The sequence below is a fragment of the Anabrus simplex genome, chromosome 3 (genome assembly GCF_040414725.1).
Source record: "Anabrus simplex isolate iqAnaSimp1 chromosome 3, ASM4041472v1, whole genome shotgun sequence".
Classification (NCBI taxonomy): Eukaryota; Metazoa; Arthropoda; class Insecta; order Orthoptera; family Tettigoniidae; genus Anabrus; species Anabrus simplex.
Window position 1 is genome coordinate 97,139,049 of NC_090267.1, and position 26,577 is coordinate 97,165,625.

At 40.7% G+C, this 26,577-nt stretch overlaps 1 protein-coding gene across 1 annotated transcript in view; it reads left to right on the forward strand.

The window, feature by feature from the left end:
* toy (twin of eyeless) overlaps positions 1 to 26,577 on the forward strand; it is a 319,425-nt gene that overhangs the window by 198,341 nt on the left and 94,507 nt on the right. Inside the window, exon 4 of the mRNA XM_067144164.2 lies at positions 3,122 to 3,344. Within this exon, the coding sequence (XP_067000265.1) occupies positions 3,122 to 3,344 (223 nt within the window). The remainder of the gene's footprint in view (positions 1 to 3,121; positions 3,345 to 26,577) is intronic.

Sequence of the window (26,577 nt, forward strand, 5' to 3'; positions counted from 1 at the left end):
GAGCTCGCATCCAGGAGATAGTGGCTTCGAACTCCATTGTCGACAGCCCTGAAGATGGTTTTCCGTGGTTTCCCATTTTACACCAGGCAAATACTGGGGCTGTACCTTAATTAAGGCCACGGCCGCTTCCTTCCAACTCGTAGGCCTTTCCTATCCCATCGTCGCCATAAGACCTATCTGTGTCGGTGCGACGTAAAGCCACTAGCAAAACGAATGTTATTTTTTGCTATCAGGTGTTTATTTATTTGGGAAATCACACATGTCCAGCAACTTTCAGTCCCCATATCACCCTTTTCGATTCTTTTTCAAAAATGATCAGAATATTTAGAAAATACCTGATAAATATTTTTTATAAAAGCCAGACACAGATTCCAAACATTAGAAGCTGTAGGAAGTTTTTCCACTTTTCTATAAACAAGTAGTAGTAGGCATGTGTGCTTTCTCAAATAACCGATTCAGTTGTTTCGATACAGGAGTAGCAAATATGCACTGGCCGTAATCAAGGGAAATGAAATAATTTGAAATTCATTCACACGCCCTGGAAGTTTGTCCTCGTGGTGATTACTACGCAGTCGGGTCAATGATAGCTAACGCCTTGAGAGGACAATGCTATTATGTCTATGGCGAAGAAAATGGTCTGTCCAACAATGGAACTAGCCAACGGATTGATTTTAAGTCATCACGTTTCGAAGGTTCATCTCACAGTTAGTCCGACTCCTTGGCTGAATGGTCAGCGTACTGGCCTTCGGTCCAGAGGGTCCCGGGTTCGATTCCCGGCCGGGTCGGCGATTTTAACCTTAATTGGTTAATTCCAGTGGCCCGGGGGATGGGTGTTTGTGCTGTCCCCAACATCCCTGCAACTCATACACTACACATAACACTATCCTCCACCACAATAACACGCAGTTACCTACACATGGCAGATGCCGCCCACCCTCATCGGAGGGTCTGCCTTACAAGGGCTGCACTCGGCTAGAAATAGCTACACGAAATTATTATTATTATTATTATTTCACAGTTAGATGTGAGGCCAATGAAAACCAGCTAGAAAAGGTCATTTGGAAAAAAAAGAACATTAATGAAGAAATAGTGGATTACTACAATCAAAACTACAAACTCAAATCCATTTCAGTAATTGGATTGATGTTGGGTAACCGAGGAACCATAGCTTCGGTCATGGCTTGGGTACAGTTAAGTACAACTTTCTATACTTGCCCATCCAAGGGAAAACTGAAGGCAAACGGGGTCCATGTCGCAGAAGGACATCTTGGCTTGGGAATTTCCACCACTGGTTCCACCTCAGTACAGGTTCACTTCCCCGGGTAGCTACGGATAAAACATGAGATATCACCGATGTTCTTGGAGGACATGGCACTCGAAGAAGAAGTATTTAATAATAATATTTTTTCGCGATATCTGAAAAGTTTGTTAATAATTTTTACACAGATCACTAGCCGGTGGATTTGATCTGTTGACACATCTATTCGTCATTAACCAAATTACTGGACGTTAGCAATCTATTCACCATCCCCAGATAAGGTGGGGATCACTGATTATGCATCCTGAGCCGAAGTTTATTTGCAGCATACAGTAGCGTGGCCACTTCCTCTAGCAAACAGCTCGGTGACCACCCATCCAAGTGGCGACCACGCCCAGTGTTGCTTCGGTGATCTCCTGGGATCCTGTGTTTCAAAATCGATAGGCCGTTGGCCTTTTTTATCACTACTGATTATTTTTCACGTACTCTTGAACGCGTCATCGGATACCCTCAAGGGTATGCGTACAGTCGGTTGAGAAACGCAGTAAGGGAGCCTATAGTTCAAGACGACTTTCAATATTGTGATCATAAGCCAGTAGATCTATAGTTTTACTACGATATGAACCAAAGAGCCGTGTTTTCCTCCTCCAGTAATCTCAAATGCATTTTCACGGATTCAAACAGCAGGTGCTTTGGTAACATCAAATGCACTATAGACAATACTGGGCACTTCCATACCAAACTGAGAGACGTGTTGCCTGTGGCGCACCTGGCGGTTCGACTTTAAATATCAGATGGCAAGATTGAAACTTCAAAAGTTCCATGTTACATTTGATAGAAATGATGATGAATCTCAATAATGATTTAGTTTCATCCGAATCCTTGGCTAAATGGTCAGCGTTAAGATCTTCGCTTCAAAAGGTCCCGGATTCGATTCCAGGCCGGATGCGGGATTTTAATGGCGTCTAATTAATTATTTTGACTCGGGGACTGGGTGTTTGTGTTTGTTACAACACGTTTCTCTTCATAGTCAGACAACATACTACACTTCCAACCACCACAGAAACATGCAATAGCGATTAATAGACCTTGGCTTTTTAGGTGTTTAAATATTATTTGAGCTGTCTAAAATAGACTCTCAAATAGATTCTAAAGTATTTTAGGTAGCTACAATTTTACTTATTTTAATAGGCATCAATTTAAATCCTTGTATATTTTTCTAAATTGATAATAACTCTTTAGAGGAAAATATAAAATAAGTTTCACTCCCCTCTTTGCTGTAAACGTCACAGAATATAACTTTACCATCCGATGTGAAATGGCAAACTTTTGTAACCACTCTGTAATAAAAGACAACTTGGAACCTGACACTTTCGATATAATTCATAGTGTATAGTCCACAACTACACTCAGTTTGAAGGCCGTCCGCCTAGGTGCGCTGGCAATGAATGTCTTGCGATATGTCGCAAAGTGGCATGTGTTCTCGATAGTGTATTCATTAACATTCACTCGGTACAGTTTGAGAACAAAGTATTTTGGTTTTTCTCTTTTCAACCGAGAAACATACGTTGTAAAAAATTAAGAATACAATGGTAATATGCACACATTATTTTATCTAACGACCGAGTGAGTTGGAGATGCGTACCCTGAAGATGGTTTTCCGTGGTTTCCCATTTTCACACTGGGCAATCTAGGTACTGTACTGTACTGTACGGCCACTTCCTTCCCAATCCTAGCCCTTTCCCATCCTTAAGTTGCTGAGAACCTTCGATATGTCAGTGCAAAGTTAAACCACTAGCAAAAAAAAAAAAAAAAAAAAAAAGGATTCTCCATGTAATGAGTTATTTTCTGTTTTCTGCTCAGGTGTCTTCTATCAACCGGGTGTTACGGAATCTAGCAGCGCAGAAGGAGCAGCAAGTGACGGCACAGAACGAGTCTGTGTACGATAAACTAAGGATGTTCAACGGGCAACCTCCAGGCTGGGCCTGGTACCCTGGTACTCCACCTACACCGCACTTGTCCCTGCCACCAAACCCGGCGACCGTCCTGCCGGGCCAAGTGACCAGAGACGACATCCAGAAAAGAGGTGAGTCAGAATTAAGCCTATGTTTAGAACTTGGCTGATTAAATCGTGAAAAACCTTTGATGCCTAAACTAATTCAGAAAACAAGGAAGTCAGCGTGAAATTGCTGTGTATATGACTTTAAACATGTGATCTTAATCAATAAATCCCGCATTCATTTGTACAATTCTCACATCTCAAGTCTGCTTTCTTCCGCATGAACGATCAACGCGAAGAAAAATTGAAGCGATTTTTTAAGATATTTTAACTTCTGGTATGGAGCAAGTGGCCGCGTGGTTTGGGTCACGTAGGTATCAGCTTGCATTCGGGAGATAGTGGGTTCTAATCCCATTGTCGGCAGTCCTGAATATGGTTTCAATCAATCAATCAATTAATTAATCAATCAATCAATCAATCAATAAATCAATCAATCAATCAATCAATCAATCAATCAATCAATCAATCAATCAATCAATCAATCAATCAGTCGCTACTGATCTGCATTTAGGGCAGTCGCCCAGGTGGCAGATTCCCTGCCTGTTGTTTTTGTAGCCTTTTCTTAAATGATTGGAAAGTAATTGGATCTTGCATGGTTTCGCGTGGTTTCCTATTTTTAGACCAGGGAAATGCTGTAGGTGTACTTTAATTAAGGCCACGGTCGCTTCCTTCCCTCTCCTAGGCCTTTCTTGTTCTAGCGTTGCCATAAGGCATATCTATGTCGGTACGACAAATTTTAAAAATTAGCTTCTGGTCCAGAAAATAGTGATTTTATTTTTGCAAAGTACAGCGAATTAAGGCGATAACGCCGGTTTAAGGCGAAATGTACTTATTTTACGATTACGTGTGATTGAGAGCGAAACACAGCGGTGCACAGTGTGCCGAATCCCCGATCTAGGTGGAAAAAATTAATAACGTCGTTAATAGTCCTGGGATCCTATTAAAAGTTGGCACTATACCGTTTTCGAGGTCGCTGAATTCATATCTGGCATCGTCTAAAGTGTACGATGTTCGGGGGTAAATATATAGGGGTGAGGGGCAAGGGGAGATTTAAAAAATGGCCGAAAGCAACAAAAGAATCGTCCATTTACGGGAGTAAAAACACGATTTGGATGTGTATATTATAGTTTATAACAGTGGTAAACATACTATTGAAAACTGGATAAAATATGAATAACAATGAGAATTTCAGTCCAGGATTCTTGTTACACCTTATTTGAAGGAATAGACGAAGGCATTGTATGTAAATTCTTCCAGATTGAAAACGTATTTTAAATACGTAGTTTTAGTAAAACACACCTTACACACGAAAACAATATTATATATTTTATATTTCCATATAAAAAAGGTTAAGATTACACTCAGAAACATTTCATAAAAAACGTGAAAGGATCATATTACAGTATTTGCAAGTAATTGCCTCATCAGTCTCATCCTGTTCATAATAACAACATGTCCAATGTTCAATCGTCCCCTGATTCGTCTGTAGAGTCCAGAGAATCGTAGTCGTTGCTATACTGGTCTTCTTCATTTGATGTGAAAGGATCTTGGGAGTCAGTAAATAACTCAATAGCTTCCATAGGTAGATTACCAGGAGTTTTACGTGGCATTGTTCGGTACTTGTTTATTAAGGGATTTGATGTAATCAACAACATCTTAAGCTGCTACATTTTTGAGTATGAAGTTCACGAAACCTCCGACAATCTTTATTTCTAGCTTCTTGAGCTTCTTCAGATAAAGTTCCTATTGGCACAAGAAAATGTTTAATTACTTGAGTAATGTGTACTAATATGGTATGAACAGTTACGGGCATATAATTCCATGGATATAGTTTGACATACAAAGCCGCAGTTTGCGCACGAAATTCTTTGAATTTATTCACATTTATTTCAGAGCCAGAAGAAAGAGCAGCTAGTAATACACGATATCTTTTTATTAAGCCTTCATCTTTTCCCGCTTGATCGAAAATAATCTTCAGCAGCAAACGCGACTTCCTAAAAACAATGCGATTCGGTAATATCTCAAACATTTTGCTTCTTCGTCTTTATGGAAGAGTCCTTAAATTCCTTAGGGTGACGGCCGACTTTGTTAGGTACACAACTTGTTTTTGGATCATACGCTGGATCAATGTCGTCTTGTTCACTTAACACGAAGAAATGCGTCACATTTCCCTAATCACCGAATTTTTCTCGGAATCGTTGTTCTCTTCTTCCTGCACTCTCCCATTTTTGTTGATATTACGGGATATCAATTTAATTTTGTTTCTTAGCTCCAGAAATTGAGTGTCAGTATGATTTGTAGGCTCTAATTTACCCATAAAATATTGAAATATGATTTCTAAATGTCCCTTTTTACGACATGACCGCCACGCGTTGAAATATTTTTCTCGCGGTAACCCCCACATAGTCACTGAAAATAAGAAAATAAAACCATCATGCACATTCGTGCGCAACCAAACCACTATAGATCCTGAATCTACATTAAATTTCCCATCGAATGACGTTTAAAGTAAAGTGGCACTATGAGGCACTCATAAAGTTTTTTTCGAGCAAATCGTAAAAACAATCTAATTTTCTACAACTGCTTCCTTTTACAACGCACTGTAAATAACTTGTTTACTGCAGAACGCTTGTATTATGCTTTAAATGAGAACACATACCTCTTTTCACTATTCCATGAACCACAGAATACAACACCTCGTTGAACTTACTAGAAACACAACGTTCGGTTCTCTCCGACACCTCCTATCAACTGAGTTGATAACTGCAAGGAAGATGTTTCAGCACCTGTCCCCTCCATCCTACGTACCAGAAAGCGAAAAGAAAGACTGAAGGTCAACATCTGGTTTGTTTACTATCGAATGAGCCAGGTTGCGCTTTGATTGGCGACAGTGAATTTTTTCCACCTAGATATGGGATTCGACACACTGTGCGGTGTTCGCAGGAGCAACGGCGATTTCCTTTAGAGAGTACCTGCAGCAAATTAAGGTAGGCCACCCATGATACTGCACAGTGAACATGTAGCCTATACTCACCATAACGTTCCGTCTTTCTTTTTTTAATGCTGTTTGTTCCGGGCGTCGACCTTTAGAGATCTTTTGCCCCCTTGGCGTTCTGTTTAGTCCTCAGTCTCGCGAAGAGAAAATTTAGAACAATATTTCTCTTCATGTATTCGCGTATTATACCATTTTTTCCTTATTGTTCCTAACAGCTAGGTCATCGATCTTCATATATACAGTGTGAGTCTTTTGCCTCTTTAAATGTAGTTTAGGCCATACTTCGTACACGAGCATTTTATAGATAACCTACAACCATCGGGCCATGCCCGTGCACACATACTACGGATGTTACTGAGAACACTCCGCAGAACACTGACGACCTTATGCCAAACATTTTGGAGTAATAATAATAGTATTATTGGCTTTACGTTCGCTAACTACTTTCACGGTTTTCGGAGACGCCGAGGTGCCGATATTATTTTAACCCCGCGGTAGTTCTTTTATGTGCCAGTAAAGCTATCTATATGAGGCTGACGTATTTGAGCATCTTCAAACACCACTGGACTGAGCCAGGACTGAACCTACCAAGTTGGATCAGAAGACCAGCACTTTAAACGTCTGACGGCCTTGTGCCATGGCTTTGGTAGTAATAATATATAACGTTTCTTAGCTTTACGTCCCACTAACTACTGTTACAGGTTTTGGAGACGTAGATATGCCGGAATTTAATCCCTCGGTAGTTCATTCACGTGCCAGTAAATCTACCGACACGCGGCTGACGTAGCCTATCTTGGCACCTCCAAATACCACCGAACTGAGCAAGGATCGATCTGCCAAGTTGGGGTCCCCAGCGCCTCAACCGTCCGAGCCATTTAGCCCAGTGATTAGGGAGAAGAAGCGCTCCTAAAGGAATTCATTAGCGATTCGCAACAGCGTATGAAACCTTTGGGTCTATACACGTGGAAGACAGCGTTAAGTGTGCTGCAAGCGTACCGGATAAGGGTAATCTTCCGGTGACCACTTAGGATCCCCGTTTGCTCATTTGGAACCGGTATTGAATTCATGAGCGGCAGAATAAAGTGCGAACAGGCTCGAATCTCCGTAGATTCTGGTTTTCAGTTTTTATTCGCCGTACTTCCCGAGCTTGTTGTCACACATAAATGTTTTCAGCGACTTGATGTTTTTGTGGCTGTTTAATGATCTGGTCTGCACGGGAACTGTATGGCCGATGGAAGGGACTTGAGTACGTGAAAACAAGTTCGCTAACGCAGGATGTGCTCGAAATGGTGCTTCTTGATTAAAGCACATGCCGTAGAACTGAGATTCTGACTTTCTGGAGGCTTCCGTAATTAGATTTCGAATCGAAGATGGCTTTCGAGAGGACAATTGAGGGGCTGTCTGATGATGAGATACGGCTGTAGGGTAGGTGGCGGTAGGATACAGGTTTGTCGTCCGACCGTAAAAACCGAACAGCCAATCCCCAGAAAGTGAGAAAATTCCAAAGTTCTGGCCCTTTAGGCAAGCAACTCAGTGTTGAAAATATCCTAGGATATGATTTAAGAATTTTAGGTAAATAAAATACTATGAAGTATGAGAATATATTCTTTATTTATTCCTACAATTTACGCCGACAATCCTTTTCTTAATCATCTTTATCCGGTCGATTAGATTAGCAGTTTGTCTTTTCCTACCACTACGAGCGCTAATGTGAGTCAATGCAGAGCTTCACTTAAGTCCTTATAAATACATTTGGTTTAGACATTTTTCAAAAAATAGAAAATCCTGTGGGTATTGAACCAAGGAATACATTACAGAAAGAATTATTTGAATAAGTTAATTTGGCTAGGATTGGAATAAAAAAGGAAGCGATTAAAGCACAAGCGATTTTGGGCTGTTTTTCCGTAACTGCATTTAGACCAGAAATGATTTTCTATTTTGTTTGTTTGATAGAGCTATCGAAGACTTATAATTTAAACGCTTTTCTGGCTCATTATTCCTTCAACTTTCGGCACAATTGAGAAATTCTTACGCTTATCGTAGTATGGCGACCCCTACTTTTGTCTGCTAAGGAATGTATTCAACATTAAAAGCCAAGATGAAGTGATGAGCTGTGGGGGATTCAACTACCCTTCGGGTTGAGACTTAAACATACCCATCCTGGGAGACATTATTCTTAATCGTAGCTAGTTTCGTAGCTCGTAAGTTATAAAACATCATAATATTATATCAATGCACGGAATAATTACGATATTGTTAATATGATATCCTTTATATTCATGTGATTACAACTCGTAAAATGGTGAGCATTCGCACATTCATTCATGGTACATTTGAAAAGACAGAAAGAAAAACATTTACCTTTTATCCACCCATCAATATGAGTTTTAATCTTTGATGGCGAGTGAAGTGCTTTTATATTACAGCACAACATGATTGACAATTTTTATATTTAAAAAAACCTTTCCCGTAAGCCTCGTCTCCCTCGATATTAAAACCTCCGTCAATTGGAAATGACACAATAATAGCGACAGAGAAACACAAGTGCTGCTATCTATGTGTACTAATCCCAAACAGAGCAAGATTAGTTTTCCAAATAGGCGCTAGTAATAGCCGTACTGTACTATTTTCCGCTCGGCTACGTACTAACTATTCTAATTAAACATATGTGTTTGAAAGCTCTGTGATGTGACATTTCCCTAATGGAGCGCGGGAACGTTTAATAGTATATATACATTCCATGGAACATCATTAACCTCCCCTCTCAGCTCTCCGCCCCGCATCGTGCTGTCCCATGTAGCAAGCTCCTGAACTATGCTCATAGGTGGGCGCATATGGAACTGTTTATTTATGTAAGCCAATCGTGGATACGGACATGTTTACACGGGACCGCCGTCATGACACAACAGCTCTAGGCGGATATTTCGATAATTGTATTCTAACTACAGAGAGGAGGCCTGATTGATGATCAGTAACGGAGATAACGCGTTGCTCCCGAAACATAGGCTATCCGCACAAGTAATTATGTTTCGGGAGGACGTTGTGTGGTGGCAGGTTAGTAATATCCTGATTTAAACCATATTTAAACCAAATTAAAACTGGATTAACCAGGTGTTAACTAAGTCTGTCACTCACTGATTGAATAGTGGCAGCACAGCACGTGCGTGAGCGGGGAGACAAACGAAAACAGTGGCCACTAATTCCCGTTTGCCGTCACCAACTAACAACAGATACTATACATTATCTTTTATTATGCTCCACGATACTCTAGCACGTGTAGCAGTTCTACTCCTGAATTCCACAGACGATCATAACCTGCGAGAGGTGGAATGGCGACCACTGGGCACCAGCCAAGTCTGTGCTAGTCATCTCCCTATCATCGCTCCAACATGACCTCTCTTGGTCAAATATTGTTTTAATGCTGAAAACATTTCTTAGAAGAAACAGTAGGGGTTCTCATACTATAAAAAACGTAAAATTAAGCAATTTCCTCAATTGTGCCTAAAGTTGAAAGATTAAAGGTCCAAAAAAGGTTTCAAATTGAGAGTCTTGGATAGATCTATCAAACTAAAAATATAAATTTCAAAATTCACTTCCGTCCTAAATGCAGTTCCGGAAAAACAGTCGAAAATCCCTTGTTTCGTTACTCGCTTTCTTTTTTATCCAAGTCCTAACCAAATTAACTTATTTACATAAATTTTTCTGCAATGTGTTATTTGGTTCAATCCTCTCGAGCGATCTTTGATTTTTTGAAAAATGTCTACATCGAATGTGGTTATAACGGCTTGAGTGAAACTCTGCACTGACTCACATTAGCGCTTGTAGTGGTGCTTAAGTGAAACTCTGCACTGACTCACATTAGCGCTTGTAGTGGCGCTTAAGTGAAACTCTGCACTGACTCACATTAGCGCTTGTAGTGGTGCTTAAGTGAAACTCTGCACTGACTCACATTAGCGCTTGTAGTGGTGCTTAAGTGAAACTCTGCACTGACTCACATTAGCGCTTGTAGTGGTGGTTAAGTGAAACAATGCTTTGACTCACATTAGCACTTGTAGTGGTGCTTAAGTGAAACAATGCTTTAACTCACGTTAGCGCTCGTAGTGGCAGAAAAAGGCAAACTGCTAATCTAATCGACCGGATAACGATGATTAAGATAAAGATTGTAATTTTTCGAAATAAATAAAGGAAATATTCTCATACTTTATTATATTTTATTGACCTAAAATTCATAGCTCATATCCTAGGACGTTATCAACACTGCGTTGCTTGCCTGAAGGGCTGGAACTGTGGAATCTTTTCGACCATACTTTACTGGGTTTGCGAGTTCCGAAATGTCTTTCACATTCACTTACTTTAATGTTACAAACTTCGGGCTGGGATTACTTGAAAGAAAGGAGTCGAGCCACTTGACAAGCAGTATGTTCCGAGTTGTCATTGGAATGACAGTGGCATGGAATGACGTTAATAAACGAATGAGGTCAGGTGGTGTTTTTAAAAGCCGGACCCGCGATGTAGGGTAACGTGCCCGCCTCTTACCCGCAAGCCCCGGGTTCGTTTCCCGGCCAGGTCGGGATTTTTACCTGGATCTGAGGGCTGGCTCGAGATCCACTCAGCCTACGTACCGAGCGAGTTGGCTGTGCGTTTAGCGTCGCGCAGCTGTCAGCTTTCATTCGGGAGATAGTGGGTTCGATTCCCACTGTCAGCTGTCCTGAAGAGGGTTTTTTGTTGTTTCCCATTTTCATACCATGAAAATGCTGGGGCTGTACTTTAATTAAGGCCACGACCGCTTCCTTGCAACTCCTACGCCTTTCCTATCCCATCGTCGCCATAAGACCAATCTGTGTCGGTGCGACGTAAAACCACGAGTAAAGAAATGCCTTTCTGCGGAAGAAATGACAGGATGACTTACTTTTCATCCATTTGTACATGAAACCACTGAATCTCGGTCAACAGTCATTGTGCTGGAAAGCTAGGAATATACTCTAGATACCGGAAAGGCTTCTTTTAATCTTGTCACCACCTTGGACAACTCTGGTAGGTGTGAGGTGAGAACACTTAGAGAGAGACGGCATTTCCAAAGAGGACAAGTATAATACCGTTTATGATTGTTCTGGTTCATCTACAGTACTTTAAATATACAGGATGAACTAAAAGTCCGTTACCACTTGACGAGGAAAACCTCACGGAATATTGGAGGTAGAGAGGTAATTATTGGCCCACATATTTAGCATGACATGGGGTTTTATTGACACCAAAATAAAGTATACGAAATGACCAACAGATGGCTCTTCATATGATACACAAGCAATAATTAGCATAACAACGAGGTTTAGCGAAGACGATGTTCTTTATAACAAATACTCAACATGTCCGCCGTTATTCATCAACAATACTTAATAATTGGTTTGATAGAAGGCAGTTGGGGTTTAGGAGAGGTTATTCCACTGAAGCTCAACTTGTAGTATTCGAGCAAGATATAGCAGATATCCTGGATTCAGAAGGTCAATTGAACTGTATCGCGATTGACCTATCTAAGGCATTTGATAGGGTGGATCATGGGAGACTACTGGCAAAAATGACTTGACAAAAGAGTGACTGAATTGGTGGCTATGTTTCTGGAAAATAGATCTCAGAGAAGTAGAGTAGGCGAAGCTTTATCTGTCCCTGTAATAATTAAGAGGGAAATTCCTCAAGGTAGTATTACTGGACCTTTATGTTTTCTTATATTTATCAATGTTATGTGTAAAGAAGTGGAATTAGAGATAAGGCTTTTTGCAGATGATGTTATTCTGTACAGAGTAATAAATAAGTTACAAGATTGTGGGCAATTGAAAAATGACCTCGATAATGTTGTGAGATGTCAGTAGTATGATGATAAACGGGGTTAAAAGCCAGTTTTGCAAATAGGAAAAGTCCTCTCAATTTTAATTACTGAGTTGATGGGGTGAAAGTTCCTTTTAGGGATCATTGTAAATACCTAGGTCTTAATATATGTCAGAAAAGATCTTCACTGGGGCAATCACATAAATATGATTGTAAATAAAGGGCGCAGATCTCTGCACATGGTTATGGGGGTATTTAGGGGTTGTAGTAAGGATGGAAAGATGAGGGCATATAAGTCTCTGGTAAAACCCCAACTAGAGTATGATTCCAGTGTATGGGATCCTCAACAGCATTACTTGATTGAAGAAACGGAAAAAATCCAAAGAAAAGAAGCTCGATTTGTTCTGGGTGATTTCCGACAAAAGAGTAGCGTTCCAACAATGTTGCATAGTTTGGGCTGGGATGACTTGGGAGAAAGGAGACGAGCTGCTCGACTAAGTGGTCTGTTCCGAGCAGTCAGTGGAGAGATGGCGTGGAATGACATCAGTAGATGAATAAGTTTGAGTGGTGTCTTTAAAAGTAGGAAAGATCACAATATGAAGATAAAGTTGGAATTCAAGAAGGCAAATTGGGACACATATTCGTTTATAGGAAGGGGAGTTAGGGACTGGAAGAACTTACCAAGCGAGATGTTCAATAAATTTCCAATTTCTTTGCAATCATTTGAGAAAAGGCTAGGAAAACAACAGATAGAAAATCTGCCACCTGGACGATTGCCCTAAATGCAGATCAGTATTGATTGATTGATTGATTGATTGATTGATTGATTGATTGATTGATTGATTGATTGATTGATTGATTGATTGATTGATTGATTGATTGATTGATTGATTGATTGATTGATTGATTGATTGATACCTGAGTTGATGGACAATGTTGTGAACTGCACTGTAGGCCTATAACATATCTGTAGGTATGATGAGAAATTGGCGTCGGATGTTGTCTTAGCATCCCTAATGAGTACGGACGATCGCGTTAGACTTGCCGTTTCTCGCGTACGTTATTTTGGTGTCAATAAAATCCTATGGATTGCCAATCACGTGTGTCCATTATTACCTCCCTGTCTACCTCCAATATTCCATGACGTATTGCCTCAACAAATGTTAACAGACGTTTGGGTCAGCCTATATACAGTATCACTGTAGTCCGAGAACAACTAGCACACTGAGCATTTTATGCAATAAGTGTATTTTTTAAATTGCGTGAGGCCGGTGAGGCCTGGCGCAGGTCTTTTGATTTGGTGCCCTATAGGCGATCTGCGTGTCTGTGAGGATGGAGCCCTACCTAATGAAATGAAAATCCGTAGCCTGTTTCCAGTCATTTGACCGGGTCAGGAATGGAACGAGGATAGGTACTGTACCGACTGCCGAAGCGTGTCGTACTCCTCTGGGGAAATGATTTATGACCGACAGATGAAATGTTACTGGAAAGAAAGACGACAGGGAAAACTGGAGTACCCGAAGAAAAACCTGTCCCACCTCCACATTGTCCAGCAAGAATCTCACATGGAGTGACGGGATTTGAACCATGGAACCCAGCGGTAAGAGACCGTTGTGCTGCCGCCTGAGCCACGGAGGCTCAGGGAACCCTACCTAACATGAACTATAACGTTGAAGATGGCATTAACCCCCAACCCCGAGCCAGAAGAATTAACCAGCGAAAGTTAAAATCCCCGAATTAGCCGAGAATCGAACACGTGGCCCCTTGGAGCAAAGGCCAGCGTGCCAAGCTTTTAGCCATGGGCCCGTAAAAGAAAGATATGAAAGCCGGGCTGAGTGGCTCAGACCCTTGAGGCGCTGGCTTTCTGACCGCAACTTGGCAGGTTTGATCCAGGCTCGGTCCGGTGGTATTTGAAGGTGCTCAAATACGTAAGTCTCGTGTCGGTTGATTTACTGGCACGTGAAGGTACTCCTGTTGGTCAAAATTCCGGCACCTCGCCGTCTCTGAAAACTACCAAAACCTAATTAGTTGGACGTAGACAAATAATAATATTACTGAAGATATGAAAGTGGCACATCTGCTAAAATACTGTAAATAAACAAGAAAAAATAGAAAATATATAGGGATTTGTGAGATGACGAAGATTTGTAAGGTAGTTCTAGAGAGAGGCAGAAGAAAAGACTCTCAGAATTAACTATACAATAGCTCGTATCGGGATAGTGACAACGATTAATAAAATAAAGATTCGCCTTTCGACGAAGAACAACCATGACGCTGTACTATATTTAACCCCGATACAAAATACTGTACGCAAAACAATGAAAGACATGTCAACCTTGGAGTGAGCTGCTTCGTATTTAAATCACAGATTGCAGAGGTATGATGCTTTTCCTTTAAACGGCTGCCAGAGAGAAGATACGAAAGACATTACATTCTGAGCTACTCTTATCTTTCTATTTTCATAGAATTTTATTAACTCGAATTTTATAAGTACTATTTGTGTTGTGTGTTTAGGTCTACATGTTTGATAGCTTACGTCTTTTGATTGTGGTTGTCGAGTTTTCGGCACATTAACCTTAAATTATACGTCGATATGTTCAATTACATGATTGCTATGCTATTGGTAACGAAAGATTTCGAATTAAATTTTCTGCTCAGAAATATATACATCCAGTGCTGTAATATTTTACTGTTATTTTTCTGAATTAGAATTCTTAGACGAAGGCATTACGATACGTGCCAGTGTTGAAAATTTGATAAATTTTCTTGTTTACTTTGATACACAAAACTGTGAGATTTGCCGATGATATCGTTATTCAATCCGAGTCGACAGGAGATCTCCAGAAATTGTAGTCTTGGAGATTACAAGATGAAATCAAAAGTAAGGGAGTGCAGTCGAATGAAGTCTGGTGATGAAGGAAGTAGATGAATATTGTTAAGCATTGTCACCATAAGACCGACGTAAAGCAACTAGCAAAATTACTTAAGAGGGCTGAACTAAGAAGGACATAAAATGCGGACTAGCACAAACGAGGAAGACCTTTCTTAAGAAAATAAATTTGTTCACTTCAAACATTAATATAGGAATTAGAAGGAGGTTTTTGGAGAATTCTGTCTGGAGCGTAGCATTGCATGGAAGTGAAACATGGACGATAACGAACTCAGAAGAAAGAGAATAGAAGCCTTTGAAATGTGGTGTTACAGAAGAATGCTGAAGGTGAGATGGATAGAATTGGCGAGAGGAGAACGATTTGGCTAAATTTGGCCAGGAGAAGAGACAGAATGGTAGGTCATACCTTAAGACACCCAGGTCTTGTTCAGTTCTTTTTTGAGGAAAGTGTAGGCGGTAAAAACGGTAGGAGTAGGGCAAGGATGCAGCAGTTACGAAGAACAGAATAGGCTAACATGGAGAAATGCATCAAACCAATCTACGGACTGATAACCCAAACATGTCGATACACAAACAGACATGATGTAAAGATGCGTCCATAGACCCAACGGTAACTTAAAGGGGATCCATTTCTATCTTGTACGAGCAGTATTTTCAGGGGAGGAATGAGCGAGTGGAGGTTGAGGTGACACCCCTTACCATTTGGGATGGGAAATGATTCTTCGCAGACGGACGATCCAGTACCGTGATCAACAGCATAGGATGCAGAAAGCTACGGGGAAACTACCATATTGACCTTCTCGTGTACGCATTTTTATTTCGAAGTGAAAAAAGATTTGTATTTATTTATTTATTTAGTTATTTATTTATTTATTTATTTATTCAAAGCGTACAAACTACAATAGCATTTTCCAAAATATGACAGCTTTATTTGCTTTGAATATTGTAAGAGTGTCATATGAGGTTTCTATATTTTAGGAAATGTTTGTTTGTTTGTTTGTTTGCTTGTTTGTTTGTTTGTTTGTTTGTTTGTTTGTTTGTTTGTTTGTTTGTTTCTCCAAACCTTGCCCCGTTTTTCCTTTCTTTTTCCAACTTGCTCTATTTCGCACCGACACAGCTAGGTTTTATGGCGACGATAGGATAGGAAAGGCCTAGGAATGGGAAGGATGTGGGTTCCTTGGTTGAAATCCCCGTCACTCCATGTAAGATTTGTGCTGGACAAAGCGGAGGCGGGACAAGAATTTACGCGGGTACTCCGGTTTTCCCTGTCATCTTCCATTCCAGCAACACTCTCAAATATAATTTCATTTCAACCGGCAGTCATTATTCACTGGCCCCGGGAAGTCCGGCGCATGGAAGGGTAAAAGATTCTTCGGATATCCCAAAGAACAGCGGTTCATGGCACGAGTAGAGCTCATTTCGAAATTCGTTGCTAAAATGCCCATGAAGTAACTGGATGTACTTCCTCTCCCTCGCTTGCAACCCATTTTAATTTTCTAGTTCCTCCATTTCTTATTGCGCTCTGTCAGGGTCCTTCAAGCGACCCCTCCCCGAAGGAGCTCCCCACCGCTATGCAAATTTAACTTTCCTCCTGCTTATATTTTGTAATTTGAATGAATACACTCTGGGATCCCAAGATCATGACAAGCAGCAACTTTAATGTAACGAGCCTTTATGAATATTAATCTGTGTTTGCCCTTGCTATTAATCACTATCAATGTTTAGCTTGTATATATTACGGAGGATGACGGCGTTTCAGTCTGACATCAACTGACAGTAAACTAAGTGACAACAGTCTATTTCAATTATAATCACTATTACGTATGCTGCCTGGGAAGGTTTTACAGACAGTCTGCGAAATGCAGATGACAATATTTCAATAGCTGAAATAAAAGATGATATAAGGGAGCTAATCATAAGCCTAAGAGGTCAGAGTGAAGGGGTGGGATTACACCTGAATATTAGATGAAACCGAGTATGCAGACAAGAGCTTTACTATCAAACGTCAAGATTAATGTCGAATTCATCAAAATGGTAGGAAGCTTCCTTCCTTTTTATACGTAGCACCGACACGGATCTTATGGTGACGATGGGATAGGAAGGGCCTGGGAGTGGGAAGGAAGCGTCCGTGGCCTTAATCAAGGTACATCCCCAGCATTTGCCTGGTGTCAAAATGGGGAAACCACCGAAAACCATCTACGGGACTGCCGACAGTGGGGACCAACCCCACTATCTCCCGGATGCAAGCTCATAGCTGCGCGCCCCTAACCGCACGGCTAACTCACCCTGTGCTTCTTTCTGCCGGGATGAATAGTAAATATAAATGCCTCTTGTAGTCTAGAGATTAGTTGCAAGAAAGCGCTTGGTGAGGAAGCAGAGAAACGTCCAGAAAATATTTTAAGGTATCCTGTGATAAAGAAAATTAGAGTTATGCAGGTGTTAAACACCGACAACGAATGCGGGAGTGCTGGGCAAATGTTAAAGCCCGGGGAAGGAGACAGTTGAAATGACGTGGTCTTTAGTTGGCCGAAATGACATGAATGATAATATACAATAAATATCCAGAAGCCCTACGCTTTTACCCGTGAAATGCCACAAGCTACCATTTTTTATTTGTCTGTGCCATTTTTGAAAGAAGTAGATATAAATTAGTAAGTCACTTAAATATGTGTGATATACAATACCAAGCACCTTTTAATGCTTAATACTTTTAAAGTTGCTATTATAATGCGTTTGCTAAATTTCTCTAGTTCATTTATAGGCTAATTCGTCCCATTTTTAAATTTTAGTTGTTATTTTATGTATTAATCTTCTTTTTTTATCTATAGTCCTAAAATACCATGTAAAGTAGAGTTTGTAATTGGATAATTAATAATAATAATAATAATAATAATAATAATAATAATAATAATAATAATAATAATAAGCCTCCGTGGCTCAGACCGCAGTGCGTCGGCCTCTCACCGCTGGATACCGTGGTTCAAATCCCGGTCGCTTCATGTGAGATTTGTGCTGGACAAAGCGGAGGCGGGACAGAATTTTCTCCGGGTACTCCGGTTTTCCCTGTCACCTTTCATTCCAGCAACACTCTCCATTCTCATTTCATAGCATCTATCAGTCATTAATAAAATCACTTTGGGAGTGGCGACCCCATCGTACTAACAGCCTATATATGCTTCCTTCATTCCATCCCTGACCCGGTCAATGACTGGAAAACAGGTTGTAGGTTTTCATTTTCAACAACAACAACAATAATAATAATAATAATAATAATAATAATAATAATAATAATAATAATCGCCTCTGTGGTGTAGTGGTTAGTGATATTAGCTGCCAGCCCCGGTGACCCAGGTCTAATTCCCGGCTTTGACGCTAAATTTGAAAAGTGGTACGAGGGCTGGAACGGTGTTCACTCAGCCCCCGGAGGAAAACTGAGTAGAGGGAATTTCTACTCCCACTTCAACCATCCTCGAAGTGCTTTTCCGCGGTTTCCCACTTCTCCTCCACGCAAATTTCGGGACGATACCTAACTTAAGGCTACGGTCGCTTCCTTTCCTCTTCCTTGTCTATCCCTTCCGATCTTCCCATCCCCCCACAAGGCCTCTGTTCAGCATAGCAAGTGAGGCCGCACTGGCGAGGTACTACATGTCCTCCTAAGTTGTATCCCCCGACCCAAAGTCTCACGCTCCAGGACATTGCCCTTGAGGCGGTAGAGGTGGGATCCCTCGGTGAGTCTGAGGGAAAAGCCAACCCTGGACGGTAAACAGATTAGGAAAGGAATAATAAAAATAATCTTCTTCTTATTACTATTATTCTACCGCTTTTCACACACCTGTGTCGCACATGTGGATTTGGCCATAATTTGTGGCCAGATGCCCTTCCTGACGCCAACCTTATATGGAAGGATGTAATCGCTATTGCGTGTTCCTCTGGTGGTTGGTAGTGTAGTGTGTTTTCTGAATATGAGTCCCCGAGCCAGAATAATTAATCAAACACGGTTAAAATCCCCGACTCGGCCATAAATCGAACACGGGACCCTCTGAACCGAAGACCTCAACGGTGACCATTCAGCCAATGAGTATAATAATAATAATAATAATAATAATAATAATAATAATAATAATAATAATAATAATAATAATAATTCATTCATTCATTATCATTATAGACTGTTATGCCTTTCAGCGTTCAGTCTGCAAGCCTCTGAGAATTTACTAAATGTCGCCACAATCCTCGATTTGCAACTAGTGTTGTGGCCTCATTTAGTTCTATACCTCTTATCTTTAAATCGTTAGAAACCGAGTCCAACCATCGTCGTCTTGGTCTCCCTCTACTTCTCTTACCCTCCATAACAGAGTCCATTATTCTCCTAGGTAACCTATCCTCCTCCATTCGCCTCACATGACCCCACCACCGAAGTCGGTTTATGCGTACAGCTTCATCCATCGAGTTCATTCCTAAATTAGCCTTTATCTCCTCATTCCGAGTACCATCCTGCCATTGTTCCCACATGTTTGTACCAGCAATCATTCTCGCTACTTTCATGTCTGTTACTTCTAACTTATGAATAAGATATCCTGAGTCCACCCAGCTTTCGCTCCCGTAAAGCAAAGTTGGTCTGAAAACAGACCGATGTAAAGATTGTTTCGTCTGGGAGCTGACTTCCTTCTTACAGAATACTGCTGATCGCAACTGCGAGCTCACTGCATTAGCTTTACTACACCTTGGTTCGATCTCGCTTACTATATTACCACCCTGGGAAAAAACACAACCTAAATACTTGAAATTATCGACCTGTTCTAGCTTTGTATCACCAATCTGACATTCAATTCTGTTGAATTTCTTACCTACTGACATCAATTTAGTCCTCGAGAGGCTAATTTTCATACCATACTCATCGCACCTATTTTCAAGTTCTAAGATGTTAGACTGCAGGCTTTCGGCACAGTCTGCCATTAAGACCAAGTCGTCAGCATAGGCCAAACTATTTACTACATTTCCACCTAACTGAATCCCTCCCTGCCATTTTATACCTTTCAGCATATGATCCATGTAAACTACAAACAGCAAAGGTGAAAGATTACAGCCTTGTCTAACTCCTGTAAGTACCCTGAACCAAGAACTCATTCTACCATCAATTCTCACTGAAGCCCAATTGTCAACATAAATGCCTTTGATTGATTTTAATAATCTACCTTTAATTCCATAGTCCCCCAGTATAGCGAACATCTTTTCCCTCGGTACCCTGTCATATGCTTTCTCTAGATCTACGAAACATAAACATAACTGCCTATTCCTCTCGTAACACTTTTCAATTACCTGGCGCATACTGAAAATCTGATCCTGACAGCCCCTCTGTGGTCTGAAACCACACTAGTTTTCATCCAACTTCCTTTCAACGACTGATCGCACCCTCCCTTCCAAGATGCCAGTGAATACTTTGCCTGGTATACTAATCAATGAGATACCTCGATAGTTATTGCAATCCTTCCTGTTCCCTTGCTTATAGACAGGTGCAATTACTGCTTTTGTCCAATCTGAAGGTACCTTACCAACACTCCACGCTAATTTTACTACTCTATGAAGCCATTTCATCCCTGCCTTCCCACTATACTTCACCATTTCAGGTCTAATTTCATCTATTCCTGCTGCCTTATGACAATGGAGTTTATTTACTATCCTTTCCACTTCCTCAAGCATAATTTCACCAACATCATTTTCCTCCTCCCCATGAGCTTGGCTGTTTGCAACACCACCATGATGATTTCCTTTTACATTGAGAAGATGTTCAAAATATTCCCTCCACCTCTCCAGTGATTCCCTGGGATCTATTATGAGTTCACCTGAATTACTCAAAACACTGTTCATTTCCTTTTTCCCTCCCTTCCTAAGATTCTTTATTACTGTCCAGAAAGGTTTCCCTGCTGCTTGACCTAGCCTTTCCAGGTTATTACCAAAATCTTCCCATGACTTCTTTTTGGATTCAACAACTATTTGTTTCGCTCTGTTTCTTTCATCTACGTACAAATCCCTGTCTACCTCGGCCCTTGTTTGGAGCCATTTCTGATAAGCCTTCTTTTTACGTTTACAGGCTGCTCTCACTTCATCATTCCACCAAGATGTTCGCCTTTTCCCATCTTTACACACAGTTGTTCCTAGGCATTCTCTTGCTGTTTCTACTACAGCATTCCTGTATGCCACCCATTCACTTTCTATATCCTGAACCTGCTTACTGTCTACTGTTCGAAACTTCTCACTAATCATATCCATGTACTTCTGTCTCATTTCCTCGTCCTGGAGATTTTCTACCCTTATTCGTTTGCAGACAGATTTCACTTTCTCTACCCTAGGCCTAGAGATACTTAGTTCACTACAGATCAGATAATGGTCTGTATCATCGAAAAATCCCCGAAAAACTCGTACATTCCTAAAAGATTTCCTGAATTCAAAGTCTGTTAAGATATAGTCTATTATGGATCTGGTACCCCTAGCCTCCCATGTGTAGCGGTGAATAGCCTTATGCTTGAAGAATGTATTCGTAACAGCTAAACCCATACTAGCACAGAAGTCCAGCAAACGCTTCCCATTCCCATTAGCTTCCATATCTTCCCCACATTTACCAATCACCCTTTCGTATCCTTCAGTTCTATTCCCAACTCTCGCATTGAAATCGCCCATTAGCACTATTCTATCCTTGCTGTTGACCCTGACCACAATGTCACTCAATGCTTCATAAAACTTGTCAACTTCATCCTCATCTGCACCCTCACATGGTGAATACACAGACACAATCCTTGTCCTAATTCCTCCCACTGACAAATCTACCCACATCATTCGCTCATTTACGTGCCTAACCGAAACTATGTTGCGTGCAATGGTATTCCTGATAAAGAGCCCTACCCCAGACTCTGCCCTTCCCTTTCTAACACCCGTCAAGTACACTTTATAATCTCCTATCTCTTCCTCCTTATCTCCCCTTACCCGAATATCACTTACTCCTAACACATCCAGATGCATCCTCTTTGCTGACTCAGCCAGTTCTACCTTCTTTCTTCCATAAGCCCCATTAATATTGATAGCTCCCCATCGAATTCCATTTCGTTCGCCAAGTTGTTTCCAAGGAGTCCCTCGCCTGTCAAATGGGAGTGGGACTCCATTACTCCCATAGGTCCGAGGCTTGCTTAAAGTGTTCTGAGCTCTGTCGATTCATGAAGCAGGATGCTGCCCTACTTGCACATAGTCCAAGTGAGGATCTCTCCTCTAACGGGTTATGGACCACCGGTGAATTGTATAGTCCTAGCCGCCTGAGCACAAGGAGGGCCACGACTCAGAATATGTCCGAGATGCCCACTCCCATTCCATAGCAACTGGTATCCCGATTCTCAGGACCACTTATAGCCACTCAGCCGTTGCCCATGGTTCACGAACTAGGACGTGACTACAGTAACCCACAAACATGAACCATAAATAATAATAATAATAATAATAATAATAATAATAATAATAATAATAATAATAATAATAATAATAATAATAATAATAATAATAATAACAATAATAATAATAAATATTATCCAATCATAAAATATCATACAAATTGAATGAACAGTCATGAGAAAGGGCATTATTATTTATTGTTATACAGCTTCATAGTCCCTTTCCTTGGAACGGTCTGAAAGAATTTGAAGTATCTATGCCAGTACACAATAAAAGGTGTAATAATGCGGAGAGGTGTTCTGAAATCAGTTTGAAATGTAATCTGCTGGGAGGGAAGACAGATTTGCCATACAACAGTAGCGTGGGAGAAGACTGTCATATCAGAACATGCTAATACTCTGAAGTGGGGGGTGAGTGGCACGAGCTGGCAAAAAGGCTGCTTTTATTAGATTCTACACAACAGCGAATTAATTCATGTCCGTTTAGACGCAATGAAATTACTTCGTTGTTGGAGAAAGTACGATAGACGGGAGAGAGAAAGAGGCTGGAAGAGAAAAAAAGTGATGCAAAAAAAAAGGGAGCAAGCAATAGATATAATAATGTAGAATATACTGCGCATGCGCCTGGATGTTCATCTTGGGACTCAGGAGGAAAATGGTTTCCTACGATACAGGGAGAGAGGAAAAAGTAATATTTGAAGGAGAGAGATTTAAAATGAAATGTAATGTAATGAAATGCATGATCGTTTTTATGACAGAATAAAGGCAGTGAAGAACTCGGAGATATAATCATCCATAGAAGGGTTCCTGTCAATTTCAAAACGAATGGAAAACAAATTTAACTCAAGGAAATTTATTTGAATTTCCAATATCGTTCTTTACATTTTACTTATTATGCAGTAAGGGTGACAACAATTTCAGTATATGTGCAAATTAGTTAGTTTAAATACTAGCCCTACGGTGTACGGGTGGCATGCTTGTTTCATTTCTGGCAAGTCCACGAATAGGTGTACAAGCACATGCAAAAATATTCTTTCTATAATAGATTGATGCAGCCTATTCGTACCGGCAAGATCCGGGCCATTAGGCGCTTTCTAACATTAAGCCAATCTTACTACATACATTAACTTTCATTAGAATTTCTAGAAACGACATAGATGATGATGATGATGATAATAATTATTATTATTATTATCCCTTTACGAACCACTAATTACTTTTACAATTTCCGAGCAGTCCGACGTACTGAACTTTTGTCCCCCATGAGTTCATTTAAGGGCCGGTGAATCTACAAACATAGGGCCTTAATTGAGGTACTGTCCCAATATTTTTCCGGTGTAAATATGGGGAACAACGGAAAATCATCTTCAAATTTGTCTAACCCACTTCATTCTGATTACAAACTTACGGCTAAACAATTCGTTTCACTTATCCACCGTATTTGATGTAACTCAAAAAGTAATCGTTATCCCGCTATGTTGGGAACACATAGTTACCACTGAGATCGTAAATCAAAACGCACAGTATCAAACTTCGTCTTATTAGGCCTACGTCGTCAAATTCAGGTTCCTCTCTTGAAGGAGGATTAAACTCACTCTAATAGAGCTTTTGTTTTAACGTATATGAGTTACTATTTCGTAATGTGCACTTCGCACTATGGGCATAATTAGCCCATCTTTAGACGGGAAATCTGAAGTTTTTATACCTCACATTTTCATTTATGTAATAATCGTGTTCAACAGAGTGAACAAATATCATGTTCTCGTTGTTAATACGTAGACATTACAAAAGGAAGGTTTCTAATCAGCGGTTATACTTAAGAATACAAAAATAAAGCAATCTTGTTTGGCGAGTAGCATGTTTCGCATAGCCCGTTCTACGGCTGTGTGGAGAGGGTTGCCTGTTTTACGGGGGCTTTAGCTGGCCGTACCCCTAATGTTTATGCAAATTTCAGTGATATATAATAGGACTCTTACAGATGACAAATTAAACATTAGTAACGGTCAACTCTGTTTATTTTCTCATCGTTGTGGCCTGTACAGATTATCGTATTAACGAAACTGGAACTTCCAGCTTTACGAGACTGTTTTCAACTTCCGTATGGCTTGGCTCTATACTACAGTACACTGTATTAACATCAGGAAGTATCCAGAAGCGGAGAGTAGCGCCTTTTCGTTGCCGGACAAACATGTCCATGACGAGTGCAAAATAATATACTTGTTTTCATAGACAATATGTGCGTGTCCATCAGACTTCTTTTTTTAATTTGCTTTACGTCGCACCGACACAGATAGGTCTTACGGCGACGATGAGACAGGAAAGGCCTAGGATTGGGAAGGAAGCTGCCGTGGCCTTAATTAAGGTACAGCCCCAGAATTTTCCCGGTGTGAAAATGGGAAACCAGGGAAAACCATCTCCAGGGCTCCCGAAAGTGGGATTCGAACCCACTGCTCATAGCTGCGTGGCTCTAACCGCACGGCCAGCTCGCCCGGTGTCCATGCGACATAACAGTTGACGAACTTAATGCTTTTTTAATGATAACCTGAGAAGTTTTTATGCCTCATCGTTTTATTTATGTTTTGATTTATGTTATTAATCGCGTACGACTGAAAAGTCACTTTCTCAAAGTTAACAAGTCGACTAATAAGGGAGATTTATGATCAATCAGAGTATCACAATAAGTGATACATTAAATCAGTTACATTTAATTGATACAGTGAAGTTTTCGTGATAACTTGTAAGAATGCAAAATCACTGTCCATTAGCATGTTTCGCCAAGCCCGTTCTACGGTTGTGCAAAGAGAGTTGCATACATTGAAGGATTTCTAACAAGTCTTAACATCTAATAGTTATACAAATTTCACAATGATAATTTAACCATCAGTAACGATCAACTCGGTTTATGTTCTCATATCATTTTGCTCGGATTATAGAGACTGTCCGATTATTCAAACTGATATTCTCAACTTTATATGCCTCTGTTTTCAATGCCCATATGGCTTGTCTTTATAATAGCATCAGGAGACATCCAAAAGCAGGGCAGCGACCAGTTTCCTCTTCACAACCGGACACACATGTCCATGAAGCGTGCAAAATAATATACTTGTTTGCATAGACGATATGGAAAGTGACAATATAGGGTGCCAAAGAGGCATTGTAGTTGACGAGCTTTACCCGCTTTGAACAATCCATGAGAAGTACTGCATGTGTAGTATTGGCTCGAAGCCGGCAGGTGTGTTGGTCTCACAGCATCCCCCTTCTCCACTACTCTCCCCAAACCAGAAGCAACCCAATCAATGCACTTCAGCGCCTGCGCGTCCGTCGTCAGCTTGCCTTCCTTCACATCACTACTAATTTACTTCTCTGGATAACTAGTCTCAATTAAGATTTGAGTCCATGTGCAGTAGAAAGACAGGGAGATGAATTTCACCATACTTTATACGTATGCTAGAAAAGCGGTTGTCGGTGTGTAGTAGAGGGTGGAAGAGGGAAGGGAGATAGCGATGAATGGCGGAGGGGCGAGGGTGTTCGCGGAAGCGGAAGTAAAAGAGAGATGAGGAAACAGCACAGTGAGATGGGGAGCGAGGGAGATGATGGAAAAGCGCGGAATTGAGGGAAGAGTAGTGCGAAAGAAACAAGCCCGAACGCCAGAGTTTTTGTTTTTGAAAAAAGAAACAAGAAAAAAAAGAAATCAAATTTCGGATAGAGGGGAAAAGAATTGTAACTGGTTGGTGGGAGGAAACACATGTTAGCACGGAAATGCGATGGAGATGAAGGCCCAACAGACAGTGCTAGAACACGTCAACCATATCACTGGCGCCATATTTAGTGTAGGTCGGGTCTGCCCGCTGTTTTGTCTGTCAACTTTACGGGGTGAAAAAACATGTTCCACGAATGTTACTTACAGGAAGATCCCGTAACATCCACAAAATTCGATGAAGTCTTCTAAAACTCTAAAATTGCCAGTGTTAATAAGAGAGGAAATTCGGTTTTCATATAAGCGTGGGTGAATAGATAGAGAGATCGATTTATTTATCATCAACAGGTTATTTACCCAATTACAGATGATTCAATAAAACATAGTATAGGGCCTACAGCAAATTTCTTAAACTAATA